The sequence below is a fragment of the Ursus americanus genome, chromosome 17 (genome assembly GCF_024610735.1).
Source record: "Ursus americanus isolate L20-20 chromosome 17, mUrsAme1.1.p, whole genome shotgun sequence".
Taxonomy (NCBI): Eukaryota; Metazoa; Chordata; class Mammalia; order Carnivora; family Ursidae; genus Ursus; species Ursus americanus.
In genome coordinates this window covers 24,148,118-24,174,687 of record NC_142143.1, presented here as the reverse complement: position 1 = coordinate 24,174,687, position 26,570 = coordinate 24,148,118, and the positions used below count along the sequence as shown (strand labels likewise).

Below are 26,570 nucleotides of genomic sequence, written 5' to 3'. Positions count from 1 at the left end.
TGAGATAATGAGAAGGTTTAATAAAACAATAATAATCCAGTGACCAGATACAAAGATGAGACTCAAATTTAAAGTAGTAATGAAAGGTGTCTTGATTTTTTCAGGTTGTATGTTTGATTTTATGTACGTGGTAGATCGTTACAGTAATGGACCGCAAGTCACATGCTAATGCCATCGAGTATTACTCTCCCAGACTGACTTGGGCTGGAGAGGGTGACTTGCTTTGGCCAACAGGACATTAGCAAGGGTGGCATTGTAGCCCTAATGCTTTGGGGCTTGCCCTCTGGCTGCCCTGAGACAGCAGGGGAAGAAGCCCAGGTGAGCCTGCTGGGAGGAAACTGTGATGCCTCTAATCCTTGCTGCTACTCCGCGGGAAAGAGAAAGGCCACCGAATCAACCACACTCCCTAAAGACACATGGCGGTGCGCTAACATTCATTGACTAAACCTTTCCGAAACTTGATTAACTGCAGCTAGAAAGCCTTTCCCTAAAGAGGCACTAAACTTCGTTATAAAAATCAAAGAATTATAAGAATATTGTGACAACATAAGACAACTGAGACGTAGTTTATTCCACATTTACCTTGACGTTCCCTTGAAGCATGTGATAATCCATTGTTCACAGAGCTGTCTCAAAGACTCAATTGCAAAGTGCCCTGGAAGACCACAGCAGCCTGTGGGGATCCAGCACTCCCCAGACTGGAGTGAAGAGCAGCCATTAGACCGCTGGGTTTACTGGTTTGACTGGGGTTCGTGGCTAAGCACGAAGAAAACTCATTCGTGCCTGTTGACATTTTACAAAGGACAGCACCCAGAGCCGCCTTTCAGCAAACGGGCTCCTCAGCAGATTCCCAGCTGCCAAACTGCTGTAGGCAGCACTTTCACTTCAGTCTCCACCTTTTCCTGGGGACAGGGTGCCATCTAAAGAGTGACACCCTACTGTGAAATATACCGTGGGGCCCATTTTAGGCTGGAATCGGGTAGGCAGGCTGGCAAGTGTGTTTGTTCTTTCCTTGGCCTACTGTAGTTGTGAGAGCCCTGGTCCCAGGCTCCTGCACCTGGAGTGCCTTGCACGCCTTCGCACACATAGGTGCTAAGTCACAGAGCTTCACCTTGGGAAGCCAAGAGGTCATCTGACCTATCTTTCATCCAGATGATTATACTTAAGCCTTCCCAGCTTCCCAGTCCTTTGTCTTTTTTTGAGGAAAAAAACAGACTGGGAAACACATCCCAGGGCCCCGTCAACCTCTGTCAATTGTTCCTCCTTTTAATGATTACCATTATAGAGAAGGGGTTGGTTACCTTTGAATATAAGATTCCTTCTTTGTGGGACAGGAGGCTTCTTAAAGCAGGGTTGTTATAGGACTGTGAATAAAGTACTAACACATAGTAAGAAGGTAATAATACTAACCTCCAACTCCAGCTTAAGCATCTGAGATTTTTTTTTTTAGATGAATAGTGATACTTGATAAATATCAATAAGGGCCACTCCAATAGCAAGCCTTTACACAAAACCTCTTGTTGACCTATTGACTATATTATGATGCAATTAATAGAAGAAAGAAGCTTCAGGACAAATTATGACTTTAAAATAAGTTGTTGATCAAGGCTTCATAAGGAACATTCATCATATCGTGGTATAATTCAATCAGCCTAAGCTATCTAGTGGAGAGCTTGTCAAATCATAAAAAAAAAAAGAAGAAGAAAAAGAGGTTCATAAAAGTCTAATGTTTTAAAGTCTAATGGAAAAGAATACCATCAATCTGTTTCAAAATTTAAGTTCAAATAATGTTAAGTGGCCTGCTGATATTGTTAAGGAAGAAAGAAAACTCCTATAATCTGAAACCAGCTTCTGTGTCTCAAACCAGGTCAACAAGAACACAGTGCTAGAGCGAGCGACTATAATGCTGTCCCAGCCTAAGAAAGGAGGTGTTAGAAGAACTGAACAATTGATCTACTTAGGAAAGTGCTCAGGTCTCTTCTTCAGCGTAAGACTGCTTGCTGTTCAACCAAGCACCCTCCGATCTGCTCCTCTATGACAAAGATTAAAGATCCCCGGACTCTGGGATTTTGATGGATTTCTTATGTAGAAATTCCAGTGAAAATGCTGTTGGAGAAACAGGTCTGGATTCTGGAATATGTTCCATTCTGTATTTTTCGATATATGGTGCAGCTACCTCCCAAACCTGAGAAGGATAAAACAGAGTCAGAATGTTGACATTGTTCTCACATGCTAACCATCAGCTTCATCTGATCAAAACGTCTAGAGCTGACCAGGCGCGTTGCAGCTGTTGGCTTGCTTTCATTATAAGCCATTTGACACACGATCTGTGTCAATTAGTCTTTGATTGCATTCACAGCTTTTAAAATACAAAGTCCAAAACCTTTCTAAAGTTACCCGGAAGGTTTTCAGCTGCTTACTCTTCGGAAGCAAAACAAGCCAACACATCAGCAAAACCTGGACAATTCAATGTGGACAGAATTAAGGAAAGTTGCTCAAGGGTATGAATGTGTGTTTTCTAAAACAAGCTTTGAACGGGGCAGTGGATTTCCTCGTTTGCTGGATCTCCACGGCACATGTGCTCTACTCCTTACACTCTTTTTAAAATTTTTTTAAATTTTATTTACTTATTTTTGCAGAAGAGAGAGAGAGAGAGGGAGCACATGAGCTGGGGGGAGGGGCAGAGGGAGAAGCAGCCTCCCCACTGAGCAGGGAGCCTGATGCGGGACTTGATTCCAGGGCTCCAGGGATCATGACCCTAGCCGAAGGCAGCGGCTTAACCAGCTGAGCCAGGCAGGTGCTCTATTCCTTATGCTCTTGCTGCTCCCAGTGCGAGCTGTGGGCCAGCAGCACCGGCATCCCCTGGACCCAGACGCCCAAGAGATTCACAGGACAGTTTGAGACGCAGCACTTTGGATCCTTGTTTACTCTGTAGCTCCATCCAGCAGCCTAATCTCTTTCAAGCCTCACGTTTTCTCAAGCTAAGGTCCTGTTTTTGATTTACAGCTGCTTTGTAATCAGCTTGGGGCTAACCACCAAGGAGCATCTCCTATTCTTTTGTATTACCTTAGAACATGTATCCTTGCAACGGCTAACTTCCTCGGAAAGATCCCTGCACCTCCAGGGTCACTGCAGCGTTATTTACAAACAGCCAGGACAGGGGCCGCCACCTACGTGTCCACCAACGGCCGCACAGCGGTGCTCCGGCCGGGCTTAGGAGTTAACTTGAGTCAAGGTAACACACTTCTTGCTTGCTGACGTAAGGTCCTTGATCTGGAACAGTATTAACTGACTTTCTTTGAGATTTGCAGACCTCTGGCCTTGGGGCAATGAAGGACTAGAACTTTCCCAGGCCACAGAGGCCAGCAAGGCTGCTGGAAGCCGTCTTGGCTTTCTGACTAGCCCAGCAAACTTGATCAAAATGTTTTTCTATTTTAAGGTCACACACGTAAATGACTTTCCTGACCCTCCCTTTGCGCGTCTGTAGCTCTTGCCCTCCTCTGCCGAAAGAACAGAACACTCTTGTGCCGCCTCTGGGTACCAAGGGACCAGACCTCCTTGCTCAACTGACCCCCACCCCTGGACACCAAAAAACTAGAACTTCTTGCACAACCGCCAAGCACCAAGATAACTCTGTAGCTGACATCATCAAGTCCGCATGCAGGCGAGAAATGTCACAGACCACTGTGCTCCCTTCACTGATTAAAGCCCTTTAAATATCCCTGGGCCAAGCAGAAACCTGGGAGTGGGCTTTGGGACAAGAGTCTGCCTTCTCCCCAGGTGGCTGGACTCCCGAATAGAGCTCATATTCCTTTCCCATCAAAACTCATCTCTTCAATATTGGCCTTTCAAGGGATGGGCAGCCGAATTTGGGTTTCAGTAACAGATGAATGGATAAAGACAATGCGGGTGTGTGTGTGTGTGTGTGTTATTCAGCCATAAAAAAGAAGGAACTCTTGGCATTTCTGACAACATGAATGGACTGTGAGGGCAGTATGCTGAGTGAAATGAGTCAGAGAAAGACAGATACTGTACGATCTGTATGATACGTGGAATTTAGATGGTAGCAGCAGCAACAGAGCTCAGAGAACAGACCCATGGCCGCCAGAGGTGGGGGGGAGAGGGTGAGGGATATGGGTAAAGGGGCTCAAAAGGTACAAACCTCCAGTTTTAAAATAAATAAGTCCTGGGGATAGAATATGCAACAGGGTGGCCAGAGTTAATAAGACTGTATTGGATATTTGGAAGTTACTAAGAGTGCAGATCTTAAAAGTTCTCAACACAAGAAGAAAGAAAGTGTAACTATGCACAGTGACAGATGGTAACCAGGCTTACTGTGGTGATCGTTTTGCACAATACACAGATAACAAATCATTCTGTTGTACTCCTGAAACAAATATAATGTTATGTGTCAGGTATATTTTAATTAATAAAAAAGGCTACCTCTCCCACGCCTCTCTACGAGCACCAAAGTTGGCAGCACTCGAGGGGGTCTCCCCTCACAGGGTGTAGGGCACAACTTAGAAATGAGAGGTGTGACTATCAAAGGGCAAAGTCATTCCCCAAGAGCAGAGCAATGGTTCCAGGGGAAATCAAGAAATTCTAGAGAACATGATACCCACAAATTACAACAAAAGGCTCAAAGAACTTTAAAAAATATATTTAAAAAATAAGTCAGCCTATGAGGCATCTGTCCCTGTTGGATAAATTTATACTCACTGAAGCCAGAGGAAATAAGTAAGGGAACCCATATCTCACCCAGGGTGATGGGCCAGGACACACCACAGCACTAGACAGACCCACAGACCTTTGAAGTAAAACCCTGGGATTTTGTTTTGTCTTCAGCTCTGTTTAGTCATTGGACCAGTTGGAGGTGGTGGTGATAGCATCACAGAAAGAGAAAGCACTTTTGAACAAAAGAGAATATTCTTGGTGAAGGGAATCAATGAACCTTCCATCTCATTTTCTCCTCATGAATACCTGCCCCAAATTCCATTCACAGTCATTTCAGTTTCTAATCACTAGATAGTCAATGTTTGGACGTAACATAGGACACTGAAGAGTTTATCAAATAGCTTTTTAGTTGCCTTGGAAGTTGAGTTCCTTTTTGTTCATTTCCAAGGAATAGACAGGAAACAAAAGAATAAGACAATATTTCTTCAGTCCCCACTCCCACTTTGCTTTTCCATAGTTTTTCCAAAATAAAACTTTTGCTTTTCCAAAACTAAGAAATAAGCCAAGTGGTCAACTTGCCTTCTGCTCTACGAGCAGCCTGTGTGCAGCCTCAATGTCGGGAGCCATGAAGCGATCTTTTATCCAGGGCCTACAGAGAAAGCACATCAAACCATCAGCCAAACATTAACTGCTGCCAGGGTTCACAGTTCTGAAATGACGTCACATCCAGGGGCCTGCTGGACCTTACCTTACAACAGAGCGCACCAGGTCATAGACCTTCTCCAGAGGAGTGGTTGTTCTCAGGGGGCGTAGAAACTCTATACCCTGGCAGGCAGCAAGAAGCTCGATGGCCAGCACTACAAGAAAGGTGGAGGGTACAGCTGTTTAAAGCTGACTTCATGCTGGGGGGATATCACTCACGTGGAAGTTGATGGCCAGCTCTCACCGACCAAGAGATGGTTGGTTCTCTGTCTATTGGTAGAATGAAGCTGCCTTGGTATTTGGTTACCATTTAAAGTTTGCTTTTCTACCCCCTTGGCTGTATCCTTAATGTTGAGAAGGGAAGTGCTATCCAGGTAAATGTCTTAGTTCTCTCCTTCTTACTTCATCTGATCAAGATGGATGACATCTGTGTCCCATTTCTACCCTGGTGTAAATGTCCATTTGTTTTTAGTCTTGCTGTTTCCCTTTGGCCTGTAATACCTGGTACATAGACTTTCATCAAAGGACTGAAGGAGCCAGTGAATGAGCAAATCAGTCTTTTGTTGCTCTGGATAATTCTATAATGTTCACTTCAAGCCTTCAAACTCAAAGGCTCCCAAGCCCACTAAAACTGAAATTGTAGAAATTGGTATCTTGCCAACTTTAGGTTTCTTGATAAAACAGTCTTTATACTTTTTTTTCCCAGTTAAGAACTCTTTTTAGATGTACCATACCTTATTATCAACTTTGAATACTGAATTCTAAATTTCCCTACATTTAGATTCCACTATTTGCCAAGAAGATAATTTAGAAGCTTCAAGTTGATCAAACCATTTAAGGGATCAACTGAAATAGAGTATTAAAAACATTTGACTTCTTATCTGAAAATTTATGATGCACACTCCAAACTCTGGTGAGTACAGACAGGTCACCGTGGGAGGAGATGAAGAAATAGAATTCATTTTGGACCTGGGAGAAACTTCACATCTTTTAGTGCAGTCCTCTCACTTTATGCTTAAGGAATTGGAAACTTCCAGAAATTGAGCTGGGGTGGACAGGGAAGACATCTGAGATGAGATCTGCAGAGCTACAAAGATGGAGTGAAGAAGTGAACTGCGTGAAGTCCTAGAAGAACAGTTTTGCAGACAGCAGGGCCAGCAAGGACACAGGAGCTGAGGTAGCGATGTGTCCTGGGCAGGAACAAGAATAACACTGTGGTTCCAGGGTAGAGAATAGAAAGGAGAGAGGTGTCAGTGAGAGCCAGAAGCCAGATCACACATGATTCTTGCAGGCTACCAGAAGGGGGCTGGATATTGTTTTGAGCACTAGGAAGTAACTGCCAAATTTTCAGCAGGAACATGGTGTGGTCAAAATTACATTTTAAGAACCTCAACCTGGTTATCGTATGTGGTGACTGGAGAAGGACCGTAGTGAAAACAAGGAGACCAGTCAAAAGGAGATGATGGAGCCTTGATGTGGTGTCTTTTGATGGTAAGGCTGATTTGCTGATGAACTGGATAGAAGATCTGAGAACCGACAAGGGTGACTCCTTAAGCTTTTGGCCAAGCAAACATTAGGACATTAGGAATACACCATGGTAGGCAGATACTAATAATAAGTGTTGGCGAGGATGTGGAAAAATCAGAACTCTCAAACACTGCTGGTAAGAACATGGTGCAACCACTTTGGAACACGGTCTGGCAGTTCACCAAAAAGATGGATGTAAGTTACCATATGACCCAGCAATTCCACTCTAGAGAGATGAAAACGTATGTCTGCACAAAAACTTGTACACAAATGTCCATAGCAGCAGTGTTCATATTAGCCAAAAGGTGGACAAAGCCCAAACATCCCTCGCCCGTTGAATGGATAAACAAAGTGCGGCACAGCCATACGATGGAACGTTATGTGGCCATAAAACAGGAATGAAATGCGGACACATGGACACATGCTACAGCATGGACGAACGGTGAGCACAATATGCTGCCTGGAAGAAGCCAGTTACAAAAGACCATATATTGTATGACGTTTATATGAAATGTCCAGAATAGGCAAATCCATAGAGAGAGAAAGTACACCAATGGGTGCCTAAGCCTGGGGCAGGGTGGGGTAGGGAGAATGGGAGAGTGGTAGGCAAAGGGTACAAGGTTTCTTTTGGGGATGAAAAGGTTCTAAAATTGATTTGTGGTAGTGATTGCACAACTCCGGGAATATACTAATGACAACTGAAGTATACAATTTAAATGGGAGATTGTATGGTATGTGAATTATATCTCAAGAATAAGAGCACTTAATTCTCCCACGTTTATTTTAAAATACCTTAATCTTTATCTGCTGTTTGCCTTCTGCTGTTTTGGTTGCCCACAGTCAACCACGGCCTGGAAGCAGGTGAGCCTCCTCAGAAAGTCGGGAGGAGCCTAACACTACGTCCCAATGGCGGCATCGTTCCCCTCACTTCACTCGCCCGGCAGGCACTCTGTCGTCCCACATGGTCACAAGAAGGGTGAGTAAAGTATGCTAATGTATTTCGAGAGAGTGCACATTCATATAACTTATATTTCAATATATTGTTATAATTGCTCTATTTGATTATTTTTGTTAATCTCTTACCGTCTTACTGTGCCTGATTTATAAATTAAACTGTATCATAGGTATGTATGTACAGGAAAAAACATTGTCTACATAGGGCTTGGTACTACCGTCGGTGTCAGGCATCCACTGGGGCTCTTGGAACATTCCCACCCCCTCCCCGGCCCTCCATAAGGGGGAATTACTATAGTGATATTCTTTTGTCATCAATGGCTTCTGATACAGTGGCAAAAACTTAGTAGCTTAGTTAACAACGCCTAAAGGAGGGCAATTTGTCTTTAAAAAAACAAAGCAAGCAGTAATTAAGAAGGCAGGGAGAGGTTGGCCTAACACAGCTCCACCCTAGAAACTACTGAAAGATGTGGATCTGAAGCTTGTTAAGTGTTCCACAGAAAGGCAGGCGACAGAGCTAACATGCAGATAACATGTTAAAACTAACACCACAAGGAGGCTAACAGGTAAATCCAGAATGTCAGTCTCTAACAGAGGGTTGACCTGTTTGTTTGTTTTTTAATTAGTCAATGGCAAGAAGAAAAAAAAGGGCGAGGGAACTGTTCTAGATGAAAAGAAACTTAAAACTTTGCCAAATGCGGGGCGCCTGGGTAGCGCAGTCCTTAAGCGTCTGCCTTCAGCTCAGGGCGTGATCCCGGCGTTATGGGATCGAGTCCCACATCAGGCTCCTCCGCTGGGAGCCTGCTTCTTCCTCTCCCACTCCCCCTGCTTGTGTTCCCTCTCTCGCTGGCTGTCTCTATCTCTGTCGAATAAATAAATAAAATCTTAAAAAAAAAGAAAACGACTTTGCCAAATGTAAACTGCGGGCCTTGAGTCCAGATTTGAACAAACCCACTATGCAGGCATTGAGATGGTTGGGAAATAGTACGCACTCAACGCCGCTAGCAAGCCTTACTGCTGATTTTTGTTGGATATGCTAACGGCATCGTGGTGGATAAAAAAGCATTCACATTTAAGGGATAAAGTATGCAGGAAGAAAATAATGTGATGGGATTTGTGTGAAAATAACTTGAGAAAAGTCAAGGCAAAAATGAGGCAAATGTGTGGTGAGTCAGAGTACAGGAGGGTTCATGGTACTAATTTCTCCGCTTTTGAATGTTTTCAATTGTTTAAAAAATTAAGCCAACCAGTGAACCTGCTTAGACAGCAGGTATGGTTCTTAATTTTCAGCAAGCTTCAGAATCACCTGGAAGGCTTGTTAAACCCAGGTCGTTCTGCTTTCTTCCCTAGTTTCTGATTTAGCCGGGCTGGGGCCAGACCTAAGAACCTGCCCTTCTAACAAGTTCCAGGTGACGCCACTGCTGCTGGCAGGGGTCACAGCGGTAGTCGTTTATCAGGGAGGCTCGCCGTCCCAGCCTGGCTGGGTTTACCTTGTTCCACATGCTCGATGACCCGAAGGGCCTTCCTTGCTGCCCATCCTCCCATGGAGACGTGGTCCTCCGTGGCAGCGCTGGTGGAGAGAGAGTCCACAGACGAGGGGTGGCACAGAGCCTTGTTCTCAGAAACTGCAAGAGGCCGGTGCAAGGTAAGCATGCTGCTAACGGGAGAAATTGCCATGTTGGCTTCCCGATGTGCTCAATAGCGTGGAGTATTCTCTCCAGGAGCTCTTGGCTGTTATCGAAGTGCCAGATGGTCCAAAATTATTTTGGGAAAAGGAAGCAGGTTGGGTTTGTATCAAATTGAAAAGGAGGGAATAGTGAGTTTTGAGGTAAGACCAGATAGGAACCCTATTACAAAGGCCAGTCGAAAACACTGGAAGCGTTTAGCATGCCAGGGAGACTAGGGAAAAAAGACATGATGGACTTTTCCAAGTGCTCGAGAACAATGGAATTGTGTCACCAGAGGAGGTATTAGAATTCAGGGTGGTATTTGGGGATGGAGACCGGGCCCACAGATCTTGAGCAAGGAGATTTCATAGCTTAGATGGTCCAGTGATGACAGAAGTGCCTGGGTGTAAGGAAGGGCTCCAAGACTGCTGGACATATCTTAGGGAGGTGGAGGAAATTCTAGAGATGGCCTCGATCAAACTTTATTGTGCATATGAGTCACTCCATCTTGTCAATATGCAAATGTCGAGTTTCGAGTGGGGCCTGAGATTATACTGTTCTAACAAATTCTCTGGGGATGGCTAGATTCTTGGCTCGAGGACAACACATTAAGTATGGAAGACCTAGATTCCAGAACTCCTCCCTGGCTCCAGAAGCCACGGGAGAGATTTCTCCCCTAGAGTTTTGCTCCCGAGAGTGGCTGGGTGAGGCTTCAATTGTTCTCTACGCTATAAGGGATCCTGAGATAATCTAGCATTGTAGACCAGGTGGTCGGCTTGTCCTGGTCCACACAGAACTTTCCAGGTTACAAACACTGCAAGTCCCAGGTCCTGGGACCCTAAACCTGCTTATATGGATACATAGTCTGTGGTGAGGCTCGTTCCGAAAGAAAGTTACATGTCCCCGAAAAAGAAAATTACCCGTTTTATTATAACGAAAGCAAGCGGAACAACTTCAATAGGCAGTTTAGGGAAAGCCAAAAGCATCAAATGAAGCTTTCCAAAGTCCCTAACGTTTTCTAGATCAGTTACCACGACCTCCCTATGTTAGCGTGAGAAGTCGTTACCCCTCAAAGCAGTATTTTAATAAGGAGGTAAGCAAGGAGTTAGAAGATACTGGATAGAGGACACAATGAATTCAGAGATTCCTTTGGGTTGTGTTGAGTTTTTGTATGAGGCTTCAGTGAGGAAGGGGTTAGTAGTTTTAATAGCAACTAATATTTATTTAGTGCTTACAACATGGCGAGGCACAGTTCTAAGGCTTTATATGCATTAATTCATTTAATCCTCCAATTATCCCCATTAGATAAATTTATCACCCCCATTTTACAGAGGAGTAAACTGAGGGTAAGAGGATTAAGAAACTGGCTCCATATCACACTCCTGATAAATGGCAGAGTCGGAATCTGGACTGAGTCTATGCTCCTAATTAAGCACATGCCCTCCTGCCTGTTGGGTAGGTTTGCCTGAAAAAATACAGAATGCTCAGTTAACTTGAAATTTCAGAAAAAAACGTATATTTTTTTAGTACAAGTATGTCCTAAATAACTCAAATTTAACATCCTGCATTTCTATTTGTAAAATTTGCCAACCATATTTTAGGGTTAAGGACTGATTTTAAATGAGATCCACATTAATTGAAGCAAGAGTACAGATTTGAGGACAAACATGCCTGGGTTTGAATTCAGTTCTGCTTACTAGTTGTCCGGTGTTGGGTGAGCCACCTAGCTTCTCAGGCCTTCGGGTATTCATCTGTACAATGGAGGTAATAACAGTACACGCCTCGTGGTGTTGTTGTGACCACTAAGCGAGCACATAGAAATGGAGCCCTTAGCATGTCCTTTGTACCAGACCCTGTTCTGATGTGTTACTCACAGTTTTGAGTCAGAAATCAGCTACACTGCAGCTCGGTTTTCATGGACAGCATCTTCGTAGAAGCATGTTTGCATATTGTAATCATCTCTATGTTCTTCGTGGTTGGGGTAGCTAATGGAATGTACCCAAAGCTTAATCATTCAGGTCAGTTCAAGTTTCACCATTATTGTAGATGTCTTTGTCTTCTTCCTTCTGATAGTCCTCAAGTTGAGATTAGGGAAAAAGCTACAATGATGAAGCTCCTATGTGCTATCAAATTGCTTCCTACAGAGAAGTTGTGGAAACCTCATCATTTACAAACTCATTAGCGTATTATTATGTCTCTGTCGCTTTAAGTTTTATTTAGTTTTTTTTTTTTCTAAAAAATGTTAGAGTCCCCTTCCGCATTTCTATCAAGACAGGTAGAATGCAAATGAGGTGGGGAAAAAGATCTCATTCAAGGACAAAATTGGACACTTTCAGAAGAAATGCACAGGCTTGTGTTCTGGGGAACGGGCAGTATTCTTGGGCTGTTTTCTTACCGAGCGCTGCTGCGGTGCAATGTGCAATCATGAACCCAGAGTTCAGACCACCTTCAGCCACCAGGAAGGGAGGCAGCTCGCTGAGGGAGGGGTTACAGAGCCTTTCAATTCTTCTTTCACTAATCGCAGCAAGTTCATGGACTCCAATGGCCAAATAGTCTAGGGCCTAGGAAGAGTGTCTCAATTCAGTTGGCTTAAATTGGAATATGCTTTCAGGGTCAGGAGCAATTCTAAAAAGCTTACTTTGGCTGGGTATTCACCATGGAAGTTTCCTCCAGAAATAGTCTCTCCCCTGCTGGCAAAAACCATCTTGCAAAACAGGTTAAGGCTAATTTTTAACACTCATAGCCCTTGTACAAATACAGGTGGAGGGAAGGAGAGTCTTTCTATAAGTAAGCAGTTGTTGACATAAAGGAACACGAAAACAAAACAAGACAAATACCCAAAACCTTAAAGATGGATCATGTACACCTAACTGGGGGCCAAGGAAGCATGGAACATGAAATGCGTTTGGGTTTTTTTCTGAAATTAGAGATTCTCAAGCACCATAGCTATCGTAATCTAGTGGTTAGTACTTTCCCTCAAAAAGTTTACATCTGAAACTAAGAACAGCGACCAGGACACCAGTTCTGTTTCTTCAGGGGGCAGTGTGAGGTTGAGCTTGGTAGAAGAGTTTGCTGAATGGAAGCCTTTGCTGATGAGCAACCACCAAATTGTCTGGAACAATCAATTCTGGGAAGATTTTCAAACTCTCTACTCAGTGATCCTGCAGCAGCATCCATAGCAAATGGTGGCCAATAGGCTGTTGCAAACCCATCTAAGTAGGAGCAACTTAGGCTCAGTGCGTATTAATGCCTTCAAGGATCGTTCCATTCTATCATGCACTTCACTTAAACCAACAGGCCCCCAGACAAGGGCAGTAACAGACCCTTCTTGTAGATTCCAAAGAGCTGATCTACACCTACTGGACTAGAGAGTATTTATTATCTATCAACTAGGAATTCACTCTGTGCGAGAAAGGTTCCGACTTCCAAGAAGCTGGAGATGCATGTATTACATAACTTCATCAAGTTGGGAGTTACCCTTTTCTGTACTTACAACCATGAGCCTATTAGGCCCAGCGCTGGCTCTTCTCCACGAACCCACGCCCAGTCACAGGCCCTAGTCTTCTCTCCATTCTCTGAGTCCTTATAGCAAGTAATCTCTGCACCTATTAGAACTTAAGCTTGTTCAGCTGTTCTCCAGTTGTTCATATTTGTTTGTTGGCTATCAGATTATAGCAATTAGAGCTCAGCTCCCATAACCTCTAGCAACTGTGTAGTAGATGCTCTATTTCTACAACAGAAAAATTGGGAAGAATATTCTTTCAATTAAAACCAGTATTGCGGGAGAACTTCCAAATATTACCTTATTGGAAATTCATCAATAATTAAGAATCTTTAATTGAGAAAGGGAATAACTTCGGGCTGAAATTTTTGCTGGGGCACGTGGTGGGAGAAGAATTTAGTAAGGAATTATCCCTCTCCCATATCTACTAATTTAATGGTAATTCTTTGTTTTTACTCTATAAGAGACCCTTTCAAGTCTAAATTATGGGGGCGCCTGTGTGGCCTAGTCGGTTTAGCGCCTGCCTTTAGCTCAGGTCATGATCTCAGGGTCAGGACTGAGCCCCCGGTTGGGGCTCCCTGCTCGGTGGGGAGTCTGCTTCTTCCTCTCCCTCTGCCCCCTCACCGCTCATGCTCTTTCTCTCTCACACACACTCTGTCTGTCTCTCTCCTCTCTTAAATAAAAAGAAGTCTAAATTATGTAAGTGGAGAATGGATATCTCTCCTCTACAAGAACTGATAGACGAGACAAGACTTACACTGACTTCATGAAAGCTCTACTCCATTTTGGGGATGGGGGGTGGAGCGGTGTTGAGGTGAGTGAGTTGAGAATTATTTAGTGTGGGTCTGACCTAACTGTAAAACAACCTGACACTGAGGACATGAAACACACATCCTGAAGTAAGCTTGTCAGAGAAACCACACTGGAAAGGTCCTGTGAGAAATCTTACACAGCTGCTGTGAAACCTGTCTGCTAACCTCAGCTAGGAATGGCCTCCAGGGTTGTGAACTCAGCACTTTCTCCAGTGTTAAGAACTGAGGTAGATGTGGGATAGGAAAAATATATTCCTAAGGGCTTGGGTGGTCTTCAAAGGCAGTGCTGAGTATCTCTGTGAAGACTTTGCCAGTGTGACTCCTGACTGATCACGTCGCCATCTGGAGGGAACCATACCATCAAAAAACATTCCAAGGCAGAAATAAGATAGCTCTATGAAACCCACACCAGGAAGGAAAGAAGGGCTCCATCTTTGAGAAATGGAAGTATTCTTACGATTCTTTGTAAAATCTGGAAACCCTGATTGGAGTAAAGTCCATGTCGAAAACAAAAACTTGAGACGAGGAAAGCTGTAGCTCTTTGAGCAATATTTTGGTAAGTGTTTACAAGTTGCCTTCTGTTTAAAATGTCACTAGAACCAGGAATAATGCATAAATGCCCACCTACCCGGGGTCCCCACAATCACATCTGTGACCATCCTCTATCAGCAATCTCAGCACTGGGTTTTAGGGCAAACATTTTCAAGAACCCTCTCAGCCAGTGCTGGAAAGATGTCCTTCAGCCTTTTATGGGTCCATTTGGAAAGCACGACATGTTAGACACTGAAGGGAAATTAGGTGCACAGCCCTGCCTCTGTCACTTACCAGCTCTGATCTAGAGAAAATCACTTAACCTCTGCTTAGGTGCTTAGTCTGTGAAATGGAGTGAGAAACGGAGATGTCACACAAGATGATCACTTCAGCGGATCTGAAATTCCCGGCTGGAATTCGACAATGCAGTTTAGTAAGCAGTCAAAAGATACAGGGTTATCTGTTGCGCTGTTGAGTTCTGTGGTAATGATGTTCTTCACAAACGCTATCGTGTCATTCGCCACACCGTGGACCTAAAATACAAGATCAAGTGAGTGAATGCGTTGGAAACACAGACAACGGCGTCTGTCACACAGAGTCTGATGTTCGTATTAGAACAGCAAGGATGTTATTAGAATGGCAAGGAAGCAAGTTTTAAACTGGGATTTATTTGTGTTACAGGGTAATTTAGCAATTCTTTCCCATGGATACTTCAATCAACTCGCTGGAATGGAACTTGCTGAGTCAAGGGAAATGGAAGTATTTACTCTAGGGAGGACTCTTTATTACACTCTAGACTAGAATCTGGCACAAAATGAAATATTGTTTCACTCTTGAGAAGCATATTAATCTCTCATCCAACTAATTGCCAGCGATGATACCATTAATTAATACACCAGTGAGCCGAAACATCTGCACTGCCTCACGCCTCCTGCCAACTCAGGTCTTCCGTGTTTTTTTATCTAAAGTTGAGCCTCACGGATCTATTTGTGATGGTTTATATCTGCTTATTAAATGCAGGTAAGGTACAATCATGATGTGCACTTGACTTATGATTGGCCTTTCCTGTGACCCTCTCTGTCAGGCTGGTTCTTATGGATCTAGAAGGGAGAACCAGTACTATTCCATTAACTGGTTAGGATGTCGTTGTTACTAAGAATTTTTAAAAGTTACATCACTAAACCAACACAGCATGTTGTCTCTGTAGAAGAGAATTGAGCAAAGCAATTCAAAAGGAAACAAACAGCTTATCATAGAGAACAGAAACTCTACAATAACTGGACAAATGGAAGTATGAGATGCATAATTTTTAAAAGAGGAAGTAAAGAAATTTGGATTATAATTGACCATTACATGACTTTTGAACACTTTCCTCTTTTTCTGTTTCCCCCCTTAATTGGAAAAAAGGAAAGATATCTGTTTTCCGTTTACCTGTGGACAGCAGCGCAAGGTGTATGCATCCTGAACGCGATCACAGAACCTGTGACTCTCTGTGGAAGGGGATGGCGAGGGACACGTGATCAATTTTTAACACAAAACGCAACACCAGATAGGCTCACTCTATAAACACGCCCAGACCTGCTATTTCAGATGGGTGGTGATCTGAGTCCAAGAGCGACCGAAACCGAAAAGCCACTTCAATTTGCCCACGGTGCGGGCGGACTGCATGAATGTCTAGAATTGATGAAGGAGAAGAAGTCTGAGTAATTCCTATATGAGAATGAACTACCATCAATGATTCAGGACCATTAACGGTGCTGACACAGCCCTCAGAAGTCCCAGAGGTTCTTACCAGCACTCACAATTAGAAACTTAACTCCAAAAGCAAGATTTTCCTCATCGACCATATTTTTTTCTACTTTAAATATCCGAGTACAAACAAAGTGTTGAGCCCACTGGGAATTCAACTCAAGACCCTGGGCCTACCCTAAAAAGATTTGGGCTGATAATGGAAGGGAGCTCCCTAGTGGCCAATTTTTTTTTAAAGATTTTATTTATTTATTCATTCGACAGAGATAGAGACAGCCAGCGAGACAGGGAACACAAGCAGGGGGAGTGGGAGAGGAAGAAGCAGGCTCATAGCGGAGGAGCCTGATGTGGGACTCGATCCCATAACGCCGGGATCACGCCCTGAGCCGAAGGCAGACGCTTAACCGCTGTGCCACCCAGGCGCCCCCTTAGTGGCCAATTTTTTGACAGTTTTCAATCATTTTCAGACAGTTTTTCTGTCCTACTACATACAATGGTAGGGAGTCTTTCAAATTCACTACTTTCCAGGTAACCTACACCCTCCACAGTTTTTCCCTCCCAATTTTCTAATGGGGACCAACTTTAATCCTACTCTAATTCTAAACCCTGTGAACAGATTCCTAAGACAGCACGCAGCTGGATGGGAGTCAGCCCTGGGTGATCTGGAATTCTGGATGAACTCTAGAGTCAGCATCTGTCTGTAAAATGTGGTCATTTCAAGGATCAAGTGTGGCATGACTTAGAGGAAGCCGGAGCAATATTGCGTATGCCACAGGCACGGGGTATTTTCTTTTTCCCCTACCATCCACCCCTCCTCCCCACTCTCCTGTCTAAAGACCTGGACCAGCTCACCCAACCAGCTCTGGCTGACTGAATAGCAACGCAGCAGAAGAGCCATGCTGACCAGTATCGAAGGCTTTGGTGGTGCCTTTCAGCACCTCAAGGGTCAAGGCCGCCACGATGTCCGCCTGGCGCGCAATAGCACTGGCTCTCTCCACGGCTTCACAGCCCAGGGAGGTGATCATCTGTGTCCCGTTGATGAGCGCCAGGCCCTTTGGAAAGGAGGAGATAAGCCGTTTCCTGTATTTATTGTAACCCACGTATAAGCTGATTTCACATCTTTTGCTTCCATAAGAGAACAGTTAACCAGTCAGCTGAGTGACATTTATTTACGTTTTCTAAAGTGCAGGGCACTAATGCTTAGTAAGCACTGGAGGATTAAGTGCCATCCTATGCGAAATGGTTAGTATAAACCTGGCAACTGGAGACCTGTTAAGTATACCCATTCTCAAGGCAGCAATGAACCTCCAGTGTAGACTGCATATAAAATCTGTGGCTCCTAATTATGCTGCTTTCCTTTAACTGGTCATGATTGTGGACAAGACATCTGCAGACATGTCTGGTCTAAGACTCTTGGTTGAGAGCACGCTGAGGGATCTTGACTTAACAGCATCTGTTAGAGATCCTTAGAGATCCTGATTTGGAGTTTAAGTTCTTAGGTAAGAGAACCCCTAAGCCTCTGTGGAATGAAGAATCTTTTGAATGCTTGTGGAGGAGTCCTTTCTTCACTGACAAACTTTTTACAAACATGAAATCCACATTTATTTTAAGGAACCAGTGAGACTGATAATAAGACTGAAAATAGTCTATAAATAAAGACTTGTTAAAATGAGTAAATTTTCCTCGAATCTCTTTACCTCTTTCGGTTTCAAAACAACTGGCTTCAATCCATGAGCTTCCAGGACCTGCAGAATGATTAAAAATATAAAAATGGGTATCAAATACCAATTTTTAATTTCATAAGGAATCTATAAAATATCCTTAAGCCTAAAGATCTGTCTTATAAAAGATTAGACCTACGTGAATGGATTCTGTCCATCTACTCCGGTCTATGCTCTAGTTCTGTTCTTTAGTCTGAAAGCACACTTCTATTTCACGTAATTTTTATACTTAAATCAGGGGCTTTAGTTTCTACAGAAATAACCCTGAATTTTGGTTTCGAGGTCCTCTGTATTCAGCTTCCACCTTCAGTGACTGTTTTTCTCCTGCTGCTTCCTGAGCACATATGACACCTCTACTGTACCGAGGTTGAGTTCCTGACTGTCCACAAGTCTCTGCCTCCAGAGCTTGACCTTAAAAGTCCTCCACCCTTATCCTACTTATCTAAACACTGGTGGAATTATCTTCCCCTGAAATAAAAGAAGGGAAACAGTCACTATGCTAAGGTCCCTCTGGGGAGGAAGGAAGACAGAGTCAACACCATTCACTGCGTCCATTTCACAACTTTATTGGAGTATTTGTTCCACACCAGACTGTTCCAGGTGTTGTCCTGGGTCTGGCCTCGGAAAATTGAGACAGACTGGTTCAGCGGCAATTCCAGAGTAAGAGTATGTTAAGTGCTCTGGCAAGTTGGAAGTGTGTGGGGTTTGCTGGAAAATGAGCACGTAAGATGCTAGGAGAGCACAAAAGAGTGGCAAAAGGCATTTGGAGGGTAGGGAAAAGAACCAGAGGAGCAGAGAGGGAAGTTTCCCAGAGGACTTCTCAGGGGGAGGGACAGGAGTGAGTGGGGAGGAGAAGAACAAGCATGTGCCCGTCCCTCTTTCCCAGACACAGCACATTCCAGCTGTGAGGAACCTCCAGCTCCTGCAGAACTGAGGAGCAGGGATGCGACCAACAAGACTCTTAAAACCACTCTAAGTTTAGACTTGATTCTAGGGACAATGGGAAGCATTACAGGTTTTAGCCAGGACATGCTGGAATTTGCTGTGCGAAGGGCGCTGGGCAAACCATGTACACAGAGAAATAAAGATCAGGCTATAGGGAACAAAGGTGATCTGGAACCTCTACCCCCTAAGGATTATCTGTTCTCTTAACTTCTTCCTCCCCCTTGGTCCTCTGCCTCTTCACTGAGGGACCTCACAGCAATTGACCTGAGATAACACTTCACATAATTCTTTGGGCTGCTCTGATGGAATCTGGAGATGGATGAGGAAAACAGTAAAGCTTTATCAGAAACAAGCCCTTCTGATTCGCCAATGGGGTAGGAGCTCGGGGCGGGGGGGGGGAATGGAACCAGCAAGAAGTGCTGTGATTCGTGGCTCCGCACTGTGAGACCAGCAATGAAATAAATTCCCACCAGTATGTGACTCCTGGATAGATACTGGAAGAGTTTCAGTTGCAGAATAAATTGCTGGGATTAACATGGGCCACTGTACCTTTTCACCAAGATGACCACCAAGTTCAGAAGCCTGACGGTAAAGTATGGGAGCGAAGAGCCTTACCCAGTGTGACTTGTAAGCTTCAGTTTTCATCTATAAAACAGGGGTAACGGTGGCACCCTCACTGGGTGAGGATTCAGTGCTGTCAAGCATGCACATGCAGCTGGCGTCCAGCCTAGGGAAATTACTGCAGACGGAAGTTGTTATTAAAGTCTTACGTATTTAGCATCAGCCCAGCCACTCTTTGGAGACCACATCTTCCCTTCTCCAATTAGCCCAAGAGCAAGATGAGAGAGTGGAGCAAGGTCTCCACTGGCACCAACGGTTCCTTTCTCTGGAACGTAGGGCAGGCAGGAGGCTGGGAGAGAAGGAGGCACCAGTCACTTCTGGCTGTCCTCATTTTGCCCGTGAGACCAACCTCCCCCAGTAGGAGCTAGTGTCACCTTATGGGACATATACGTGGGAAAAGAGAATTCCTCAAGCACGGCTAATGCTTAAGGAACCTGGCCGAGCTGCTATTTAAAAAATGGCAGAGGGGAATAAGGGGGTTGGGCAGGAAGGGGCACCTTCCCAGTAGAAAAACCTATTTCTTGTAGCCACTTTAAGGTTAGACTGTAAAGACCAGCACTCTGAAAACTATAAAACACTGATGAAAGAAATTGAAGCCAACACAAAAAATTGCTATATTTTGTGCTCATGGAGTACAAGAATTAATATTGTTAAAATGTCCGTACTACCCAAAGCAATCAACAGGTTCAAGGCAATCCCTATCAAAATACCAATGGCATTTTTCACAGAACTAAAACAAATAATCCTAAAGTGTGTATGGAACCACAAAAAACCCCAAATAGCAACCTTGAGAAAAAAGAACAAAGCTGGAGGTATCACAATCTCAGAATTCAAAATACACTACAAAGCTGTAGTAATCAAAACAGTATGATACTGGGGGGCGCCTGGGTGGCACAGTGGTTAAGCATCTGCCTTCGGCTCAGGGCGTGATCCCGGCGTTACGGGATCGAGCCCCATATCAGGCTCTTCTGCTATGAGCCTGCTTCTTTCTCTCCCACTCCCCCTGCTTGTGTTCCCTCTCTCACTGGCTGTCTCTCTCTCTGTCCAATAAATAATTAAAATCTTAAAAAAAAAACCAGTATGATACTGACATAGAAACAGACACACAGATCAATGGAACAGAAGAGACAGCCTAGAAATCTATGCCTATATGGTCAACAAATCTGCGGCAAAGGAGATAAGAATATACAATGGGGAAGGTAGTCTTGTCAATGAATGGTGCTGGGAAGGCTAGACCACTTTCTCATACCATACACAAAAATTACCTCAAAATGGACTAAGGAACTAAATGTGAGACCTGAAACCCCATAATACTCCTAGAAGAAAACAGAGGCAATAATTACTGATACTGGCTTTAGCAACATTTTTCTAAATATAGATCCTCAGGCAAGGAAAGCAAAAGTAAAAATAAGCTATTGGGACTATACCAATAGTTTTCCACAATGAAGGAAATCGTCAACACAATGAAAAGACAACTTACTGAATGTGAGAAGATGTTTGCAAATGATATGTCTGATAAGGGGTCAATATCCAAAATATATAAAGAACTTACAGAACTCAACACCAGAAAAACCAAATCCAGTTAAAAAATGGGCAAAGGACCTGAATAGACATTTTTTTCAAAGAAGAGATAGCGATGGTCAATGGACAAGTGAAAAGATGCTCACCGTCACTCATCACCAGGGACATGCAAATCAAAACCACAGTGAGCTATCACCTCACACCTGGCAGAATGGCTAAAATAAAAAACTCAAGAAAAAGCGAGTGTTGGTGAGGAAGTGGAGAAAGGGAATCCTTGTACACTGTCGGCAGGAAGGCGCATTAGTGCAGCCACTGTGGAAAACAATATGGAGTCTCGGATTAAAAATAGAAATACCATATGATCCAGTAATTCCACTACTGGGTCCAAAGAAAATGAAAACACGAATTTGAAAAGATATATGCCACCCCTATGTTTACCGTAGCATTATTTACAAGAGCCAAGATATGAAAGCAACCCAAGCATCCATTGATAGAAGAATGGATAAGGAATAGGTGGTGTGTATACACACACACACACACACACACACACACACACACACACACACACTGAAATATTACTCAGCTATAACAAGCAATGAGATCTTGTCGTGTGTGACAACATGGATGGACTCAGTGGGTATTATGCTAAATAAAATAAGTCAGAGAGAGATAAATACCGGGTGATTTCATTTCTATGTGGAATCTAAAACAAAAAACCCCCCAGAAACAGACTCAGAACAAGATGATGGTTGACAGAGTTGGGGGCACTAGGCAAAATGGGGGAAGGGGAGTGGGAGGGGTCCAGCCTTCCACCTATGGAATGAATAAGTCGTGAGGATGAAAGATACAGCATAGGAATTTTTTTTTTTTAAGTTTAGACTCTATCCTAAGGACAATGGAAAGCATTACAGATTTTTAACCAGGACATACTCAGATTTGCTGTGTGAAGGTGGTTGGGGGAACACTGCACATAGAAAAATAATCCAGGTCAGGCTGTAAAGGTGATTTGAAACACACATCCCCATAAAGATTATCTATTCCTTTTTCCTCCTCCTTGGTCCTCTGCCTCTTTGCATTTACTATGCATGTCCTAATCAGACCTAGAAATTTTTAGAAATTGTAGCAATCTATCTTAAAGATCAGGAACTAGCTGCTGTTCATTACAGTCTTGTTCCTAAGAACAAGTTAGTAATGACCTAAACATGGAATTACGAAACTTCCATATGGCGGAGTATGTGTAGCCATTAAAAGCTATTGGAGAAAAAAACAAAACTATTGGACAATGTTTGGAAATGTGAATATTTACATCAGAAAAGTAATATAAAATTTTCTAGAAGGATAAGGCCCACCAAAGTATTCACAGGGGTTCTCTGAGGAGGTAAGCATAGGCAACATAGTCTCTTTTACTTTCTTTCTTTTCTTTTCTTTTCTTTTCTTTTTTTTTTTAAGATTTTATTTATTTATTTGACAGAGGGAGACAGCCAGCGAGAGAGGGAACACAAGCAGGGGGAGTGGGAGAGGAGGAAGCAGGCTCCCAGCGGAGGAGCGTGATGCGGGGCTCGATCCCAGAATGCTGGGATCACACCCTGAGCCGAAGGCAGACGCTTAACTAAGCCGCCCAGGTGCCCCTCTTTTTCTTTTTTTGTCCAGATTCCTAGGCACCCAGCCTGCTACCTCACCACCACTTATAAGGAGATATGTACTGTTTTGAAAGAAATTCTCAGTTACAAAAAAAAAAAAAAGTCCTCTTTTCTCTAAAGTAGACTCAGACTCCTAATAGCAGTGTGCTTTCCAACTGCTAAATCATGCTTTATCGGTAGGATAAAGCAGTACCATCCACAGGCCAGCCTCCAGATCATAGTTCACCCTAGGGACTTCTCAGAACTCTAGGCACCCAGAGGTTTCCTAAGCCTGCACTGATCTTTAATGTTCCTCCTTATCTGTGAGAAGGGATAGTAGCCTCCCAAGCATTTCAGATCTTGTCTCCACGCTGGAATTTTTCTGTCCTGGAAGTAAGCTCCGAAAAACTGAACTGCATTGTATCCTGGCATGAGATGGCTTCCTGCTCCAGAAGCAAGTCTTTGATCTCTTTACATTTCTGTTCTATCTTTGCAAGAAGTTAAATTCCAGTTATTTAAGTCTGGCTATCCCACCATCTGGGGAGCATAAAGATTTCAGATTCCTAGGCACTAACCAGGACTACTGAAATGGTCTTTGGGATGGACATCCAGGAATCATTGTGTTTTCCAGATGATGTGATGCAGCTTCTCTAACCACATCTGGGCATCACTGAATTAAAAATTCTCTCCAGCTTTGAGCCCAGGGACAGACTTAAGGGGTTTGTTCCAGACTTAAAGATGCCAAATACTAAGTGAAGGGTGATGAAGAATGAGTTGAAGGCATACAGGAGTAAGTGTCTCTAAACCCACCCTCAGCCCTCTGCTATCCTCCTCCTTGCCAAGGCCATTTCCATTCATCTCCATTATTTTATGCCGTCTTGTCTCTGCTGGTTCCTCACTATGCCATCAACCAAGTCTCCCTGTGGTACAGGCCCAGCCTCAATGGAGGGTCAGCCCAGAGACCCACAGTATTACCATTAAATACTTCAATAACTTGTTTGAGGGTCTCCAGGGAAATGCCACTGTATCCTTTGGCTAAGACATTGATCCTTAAAGCCAAGAGCATCCGACATCTCTCAGGGATTAGTGGTTTCCCAACACCTGCAAAACAGAATTGATGTTTTCCTCTTAGAAAATCAAAGTGTTTTCTACCTCCATCTAGCAAATCTTTCTCCAGTTCAGTCCAGTCTCCTACCATCTTTCTCTTCTTGACTCAGATAGTTGGACTGCTCTCCTTCCTGATTGTCCTGCTTCTTAAAGTTCCATCTTCCAAAAAAATGGGAAGCCCCAGTTTTGCCTTTTCAGTTCTCTTTCCTAGAATGCTTCAGTGAGCCCCATCTTCCCCAACACCCTTACAAGAGCGTCCAGCCGGATTCTTGACTGACTTCCCCATCTCACCTCATCCTGATCAACTCATTCCCTGAGTCCCAGGCTTCACTTCAGTCCCTGAATGCACCACTCTGTTGGCATGGCGGTAAACATGCTCCACCCCAACTCCATCCTTCCACCTGGCCCATTCCTGAGATTCAGCTGAAAGGTGGTCTTGTCTGATGCTTTCTCACTTCCCTTCCCTCCTGAAGCAGAACTGGCACTAGTTTTTAGAATGCACTAGCTGTTCACAGCTGTTACAGGATGCTTCACACTGTGCTGTACGTTATTCATTAAATCAAACAAGATCTAGAAGTCATTTAATGTTGGAAATGATTTACCTGAAGAATGTGAACGTACTAAGTTGACCTGGAGCTCTCTGGAAGAGAAAGGGAAAACCCCTCTCAGATACTTTGCAGTGAACGTGTCCCCTCAGCTGGGGAAATGAAGAGGAGAACAAGTGAATCTTGGGAGAGACAGAATAAGGCAGTGTGATGTGCTGGAAGAAACCAGCAAGCCTGTGTTTTCAATGCCAACAGGAGCCTTAGCCTCCTCATCTGAAAATTGGGGCAAATGTTAATTATTTCTCTTGTTGAAAGAAATCTCAAATATGGGGACAGGTGGCATGTGAATATGCATTTGCTGGGGTGGGGGGTGTAGCAGGGAATCAGACTTACTCTAGCTTATTGACAGGAATTACAGTTCTGGCAAATTTCCCAAAACCTGTAGTTATACCATAAACAACTAGAACAAAAACAAAACAAAACAGAAACAGATATGGTACCATTAGATACAGGCCATTTTTTAAAAAGTCAATAAAAAGAATTGTATGACACAAAGAGAAAAGGATACCAGTTTTTTCTTTCACGATGCTATCTATGACTTCCCTGGATTTTTGCACCTTCTTTTCAGCAGTTGGGGTGAGCTAGGAAAATGTTGGTCAAAGCTGAGCATGCTGAAAACTTCCAAATGCAGTGAAAAAGGTTAGAGGGCATCCTTCCCCACCTTCCCCTGTACCTTTATTTTGTAGCGTCCTTTCCCCAAGTTGACCAGATCCTCTGTGGTCAGACTGTCGCCATCTAAGGCAATGTACTGCACAAAAGAAGGGGACCTTCGTGAACTTGAGCAGCTTGGCTGCTTGACTAAGGGACTAGGGAAGCCTCGAGCAGAATTGAATTTTGACACTTGAGAGATTTTATCCCTGCTCTGAAACATTAATGTGCTAGTGAAAAAGCTTGCTCAAGGGCTGAGTAGAGAAAGCTAGAAATGAGCATGATGCCTTTTCTGAACTCCATATAGCAGGATAAAGCCCTGTCCTGACTGATAGTGTTTGCTCATAAATTCTGCTGGCCCTACCCCTCCTGATATGAGGGGGACCTAATTTTCTTTACAAAAAAAAGTGTTGGCTTGAAGCTTACCTTTTCAGGCTCCCGGTATTTGCTGTATCTGAAGCCAGGTAAAGGAAAACCCTGGGTAGTGTGAGAAAGCCCCAGCTCGGTCCCTGGCAGGAGTAGCCCCCACAGCAGACCAAACAGTCTGCAGGAAAGGATACAGGTAAACTCCTTCTGGTTGTGAGGGGATGAAGTCGGGAGACATGGCATCACCTTCTATAACTGAAACAAGAATACCAGAGAGGCTCTTTTACAGATCGCAAGGGAGAGCCGCATTTGGCATTGCTGGTCCACCAAGAAAGGGCTCTTCCACTGCCTCTCACTTCTACAGAAATGGCTGCTTTAAAACAACCTCACGAGCTTTCAAGTACTCTTAGCATCTTTGCAAAGGAGGAAAGCCAAAGGCAGAGATGCAGGTGTCGGCTGTAGGCTCCGGTTTAAACTGAAGTTCAAGATCTAACCCCTCCCCCACCCCTCATCCCCAGCTTTATTTTATCTTCAATCGGAACCCTTAGGCCTCTATTCCGCTGGCCTCCAGTCCGCTCAGTTGCTTTCGAAGGGTAGAAGGATCTTCAAAATCATGCTGTACCGGCAAAGGGATTCAGACAGGCGGTCTTGGGTTCGAATCTAACCTTTGTGGCTTACTAGGGGCACACCTCTAGGAAAGGCAGCTGGTTTCTGGGTCTGTGGCCTTGCTGTAGCGGGGGTGGAGGTGGGAAGCCTCCCCCCTCTCCAGGCTTGTGTGCACCTGCCGCTGGCCGCACCTTCCCCGGGGTGGCGGGGGCCGCCGAGCCTCCTTCCCGGGCATGCGTGGACTCGGTCACTCACCCACTTCCACGAACTCGTTGTCCTCCAGGGCCACCTCCAGTGGGTCCTCATGGTCCAGCAGGCCTAGGCCCTTGCACCGGCGCACAAGGAAGCTCACGTCGTCCACTGAGGCGAAGCCACCATTGTCTGGCTTATTCTTGATATACCTCCTGACGGCTTCGCGGCCCAGCCAGCCAACGGTGAGCTGCGCGTCCCGGCAGGGCACGGCCAGCCATTCTCCGCGCACGTGCACCGTGTACCTGGGCATGGCTCCGCGTCCCGAGGGGGACCCCGACACCAGCTCCTCTGTCCGTGGCAGCTACCGGGCCGGGAGAGTTTTATCTGGCAGTGACTACTAAGGTGTGGTCGGCTGGGAGGGTGGGGATGGACTTCCAAAACACACCCCCTCTCTTGCCTTTACTCATCCACACATTGGACAAATATTTATTGAGGGCTGCA

The 26,570-nt window shown here is 44.3% G+C and overlaps 1 protein-coding gene across 2 annotated transcripts; it reads right to left on the bottom strand.

Annotated features, from left to right (window-relative positions):
- HAL (histidine ammonia-lyase) lies at nt 1-26,570 on the bottom strand. Of its 2 annotated transcripts, XM_087868843.1 has the most exons (20): nt 26,133-26,570; nt 25,466-25,526; nt 25,332-25,359; nt 24,931-25,005; nt 24,766-24,838; nt 24,591-24,657; nt 24,255-24,292; nt 23,521-23,646; nt 19,555-19,694; nt 17,816-17,863; nt 17,023-17,170; nt 15,948-16,043; nt 15,801-15,859; nt 14,822-14,902; nt 12,163-12,228; nt 11,920-12,085; nt 9,348-9,482; nt 5,423-5,531; nt 5,254-5,323; nt 1-2,185 (listed from the first exon to the last, which is right to left on the bottom strand). In XM_087868843.1, the coding sequence occupies exons 1-20, from the start codon at nt 26,377-26,379 to the stop codon at nt 2,045-2,047; spliced, it is 1,974 nt and encodes a 657-aa protein (XP_087724969.1). In that variant the 5' UTR covers nt 26,380-26,570; the 3' UTR covers nt 1-2,044. The 2 variants fall into 2 exon arrangements, with proteins under 2 accessions (XP_087724969.1, XP_087724970.1); XM_087868844.1 differs by lacking the exons at nt 24,255-24,292; nt 24,591-24,657; nt 24,766-24,838; ... (2 more) ...; nt 25,466-25,526; nt 26,133-26,570 and adding an exon at nt 23,944-24,227.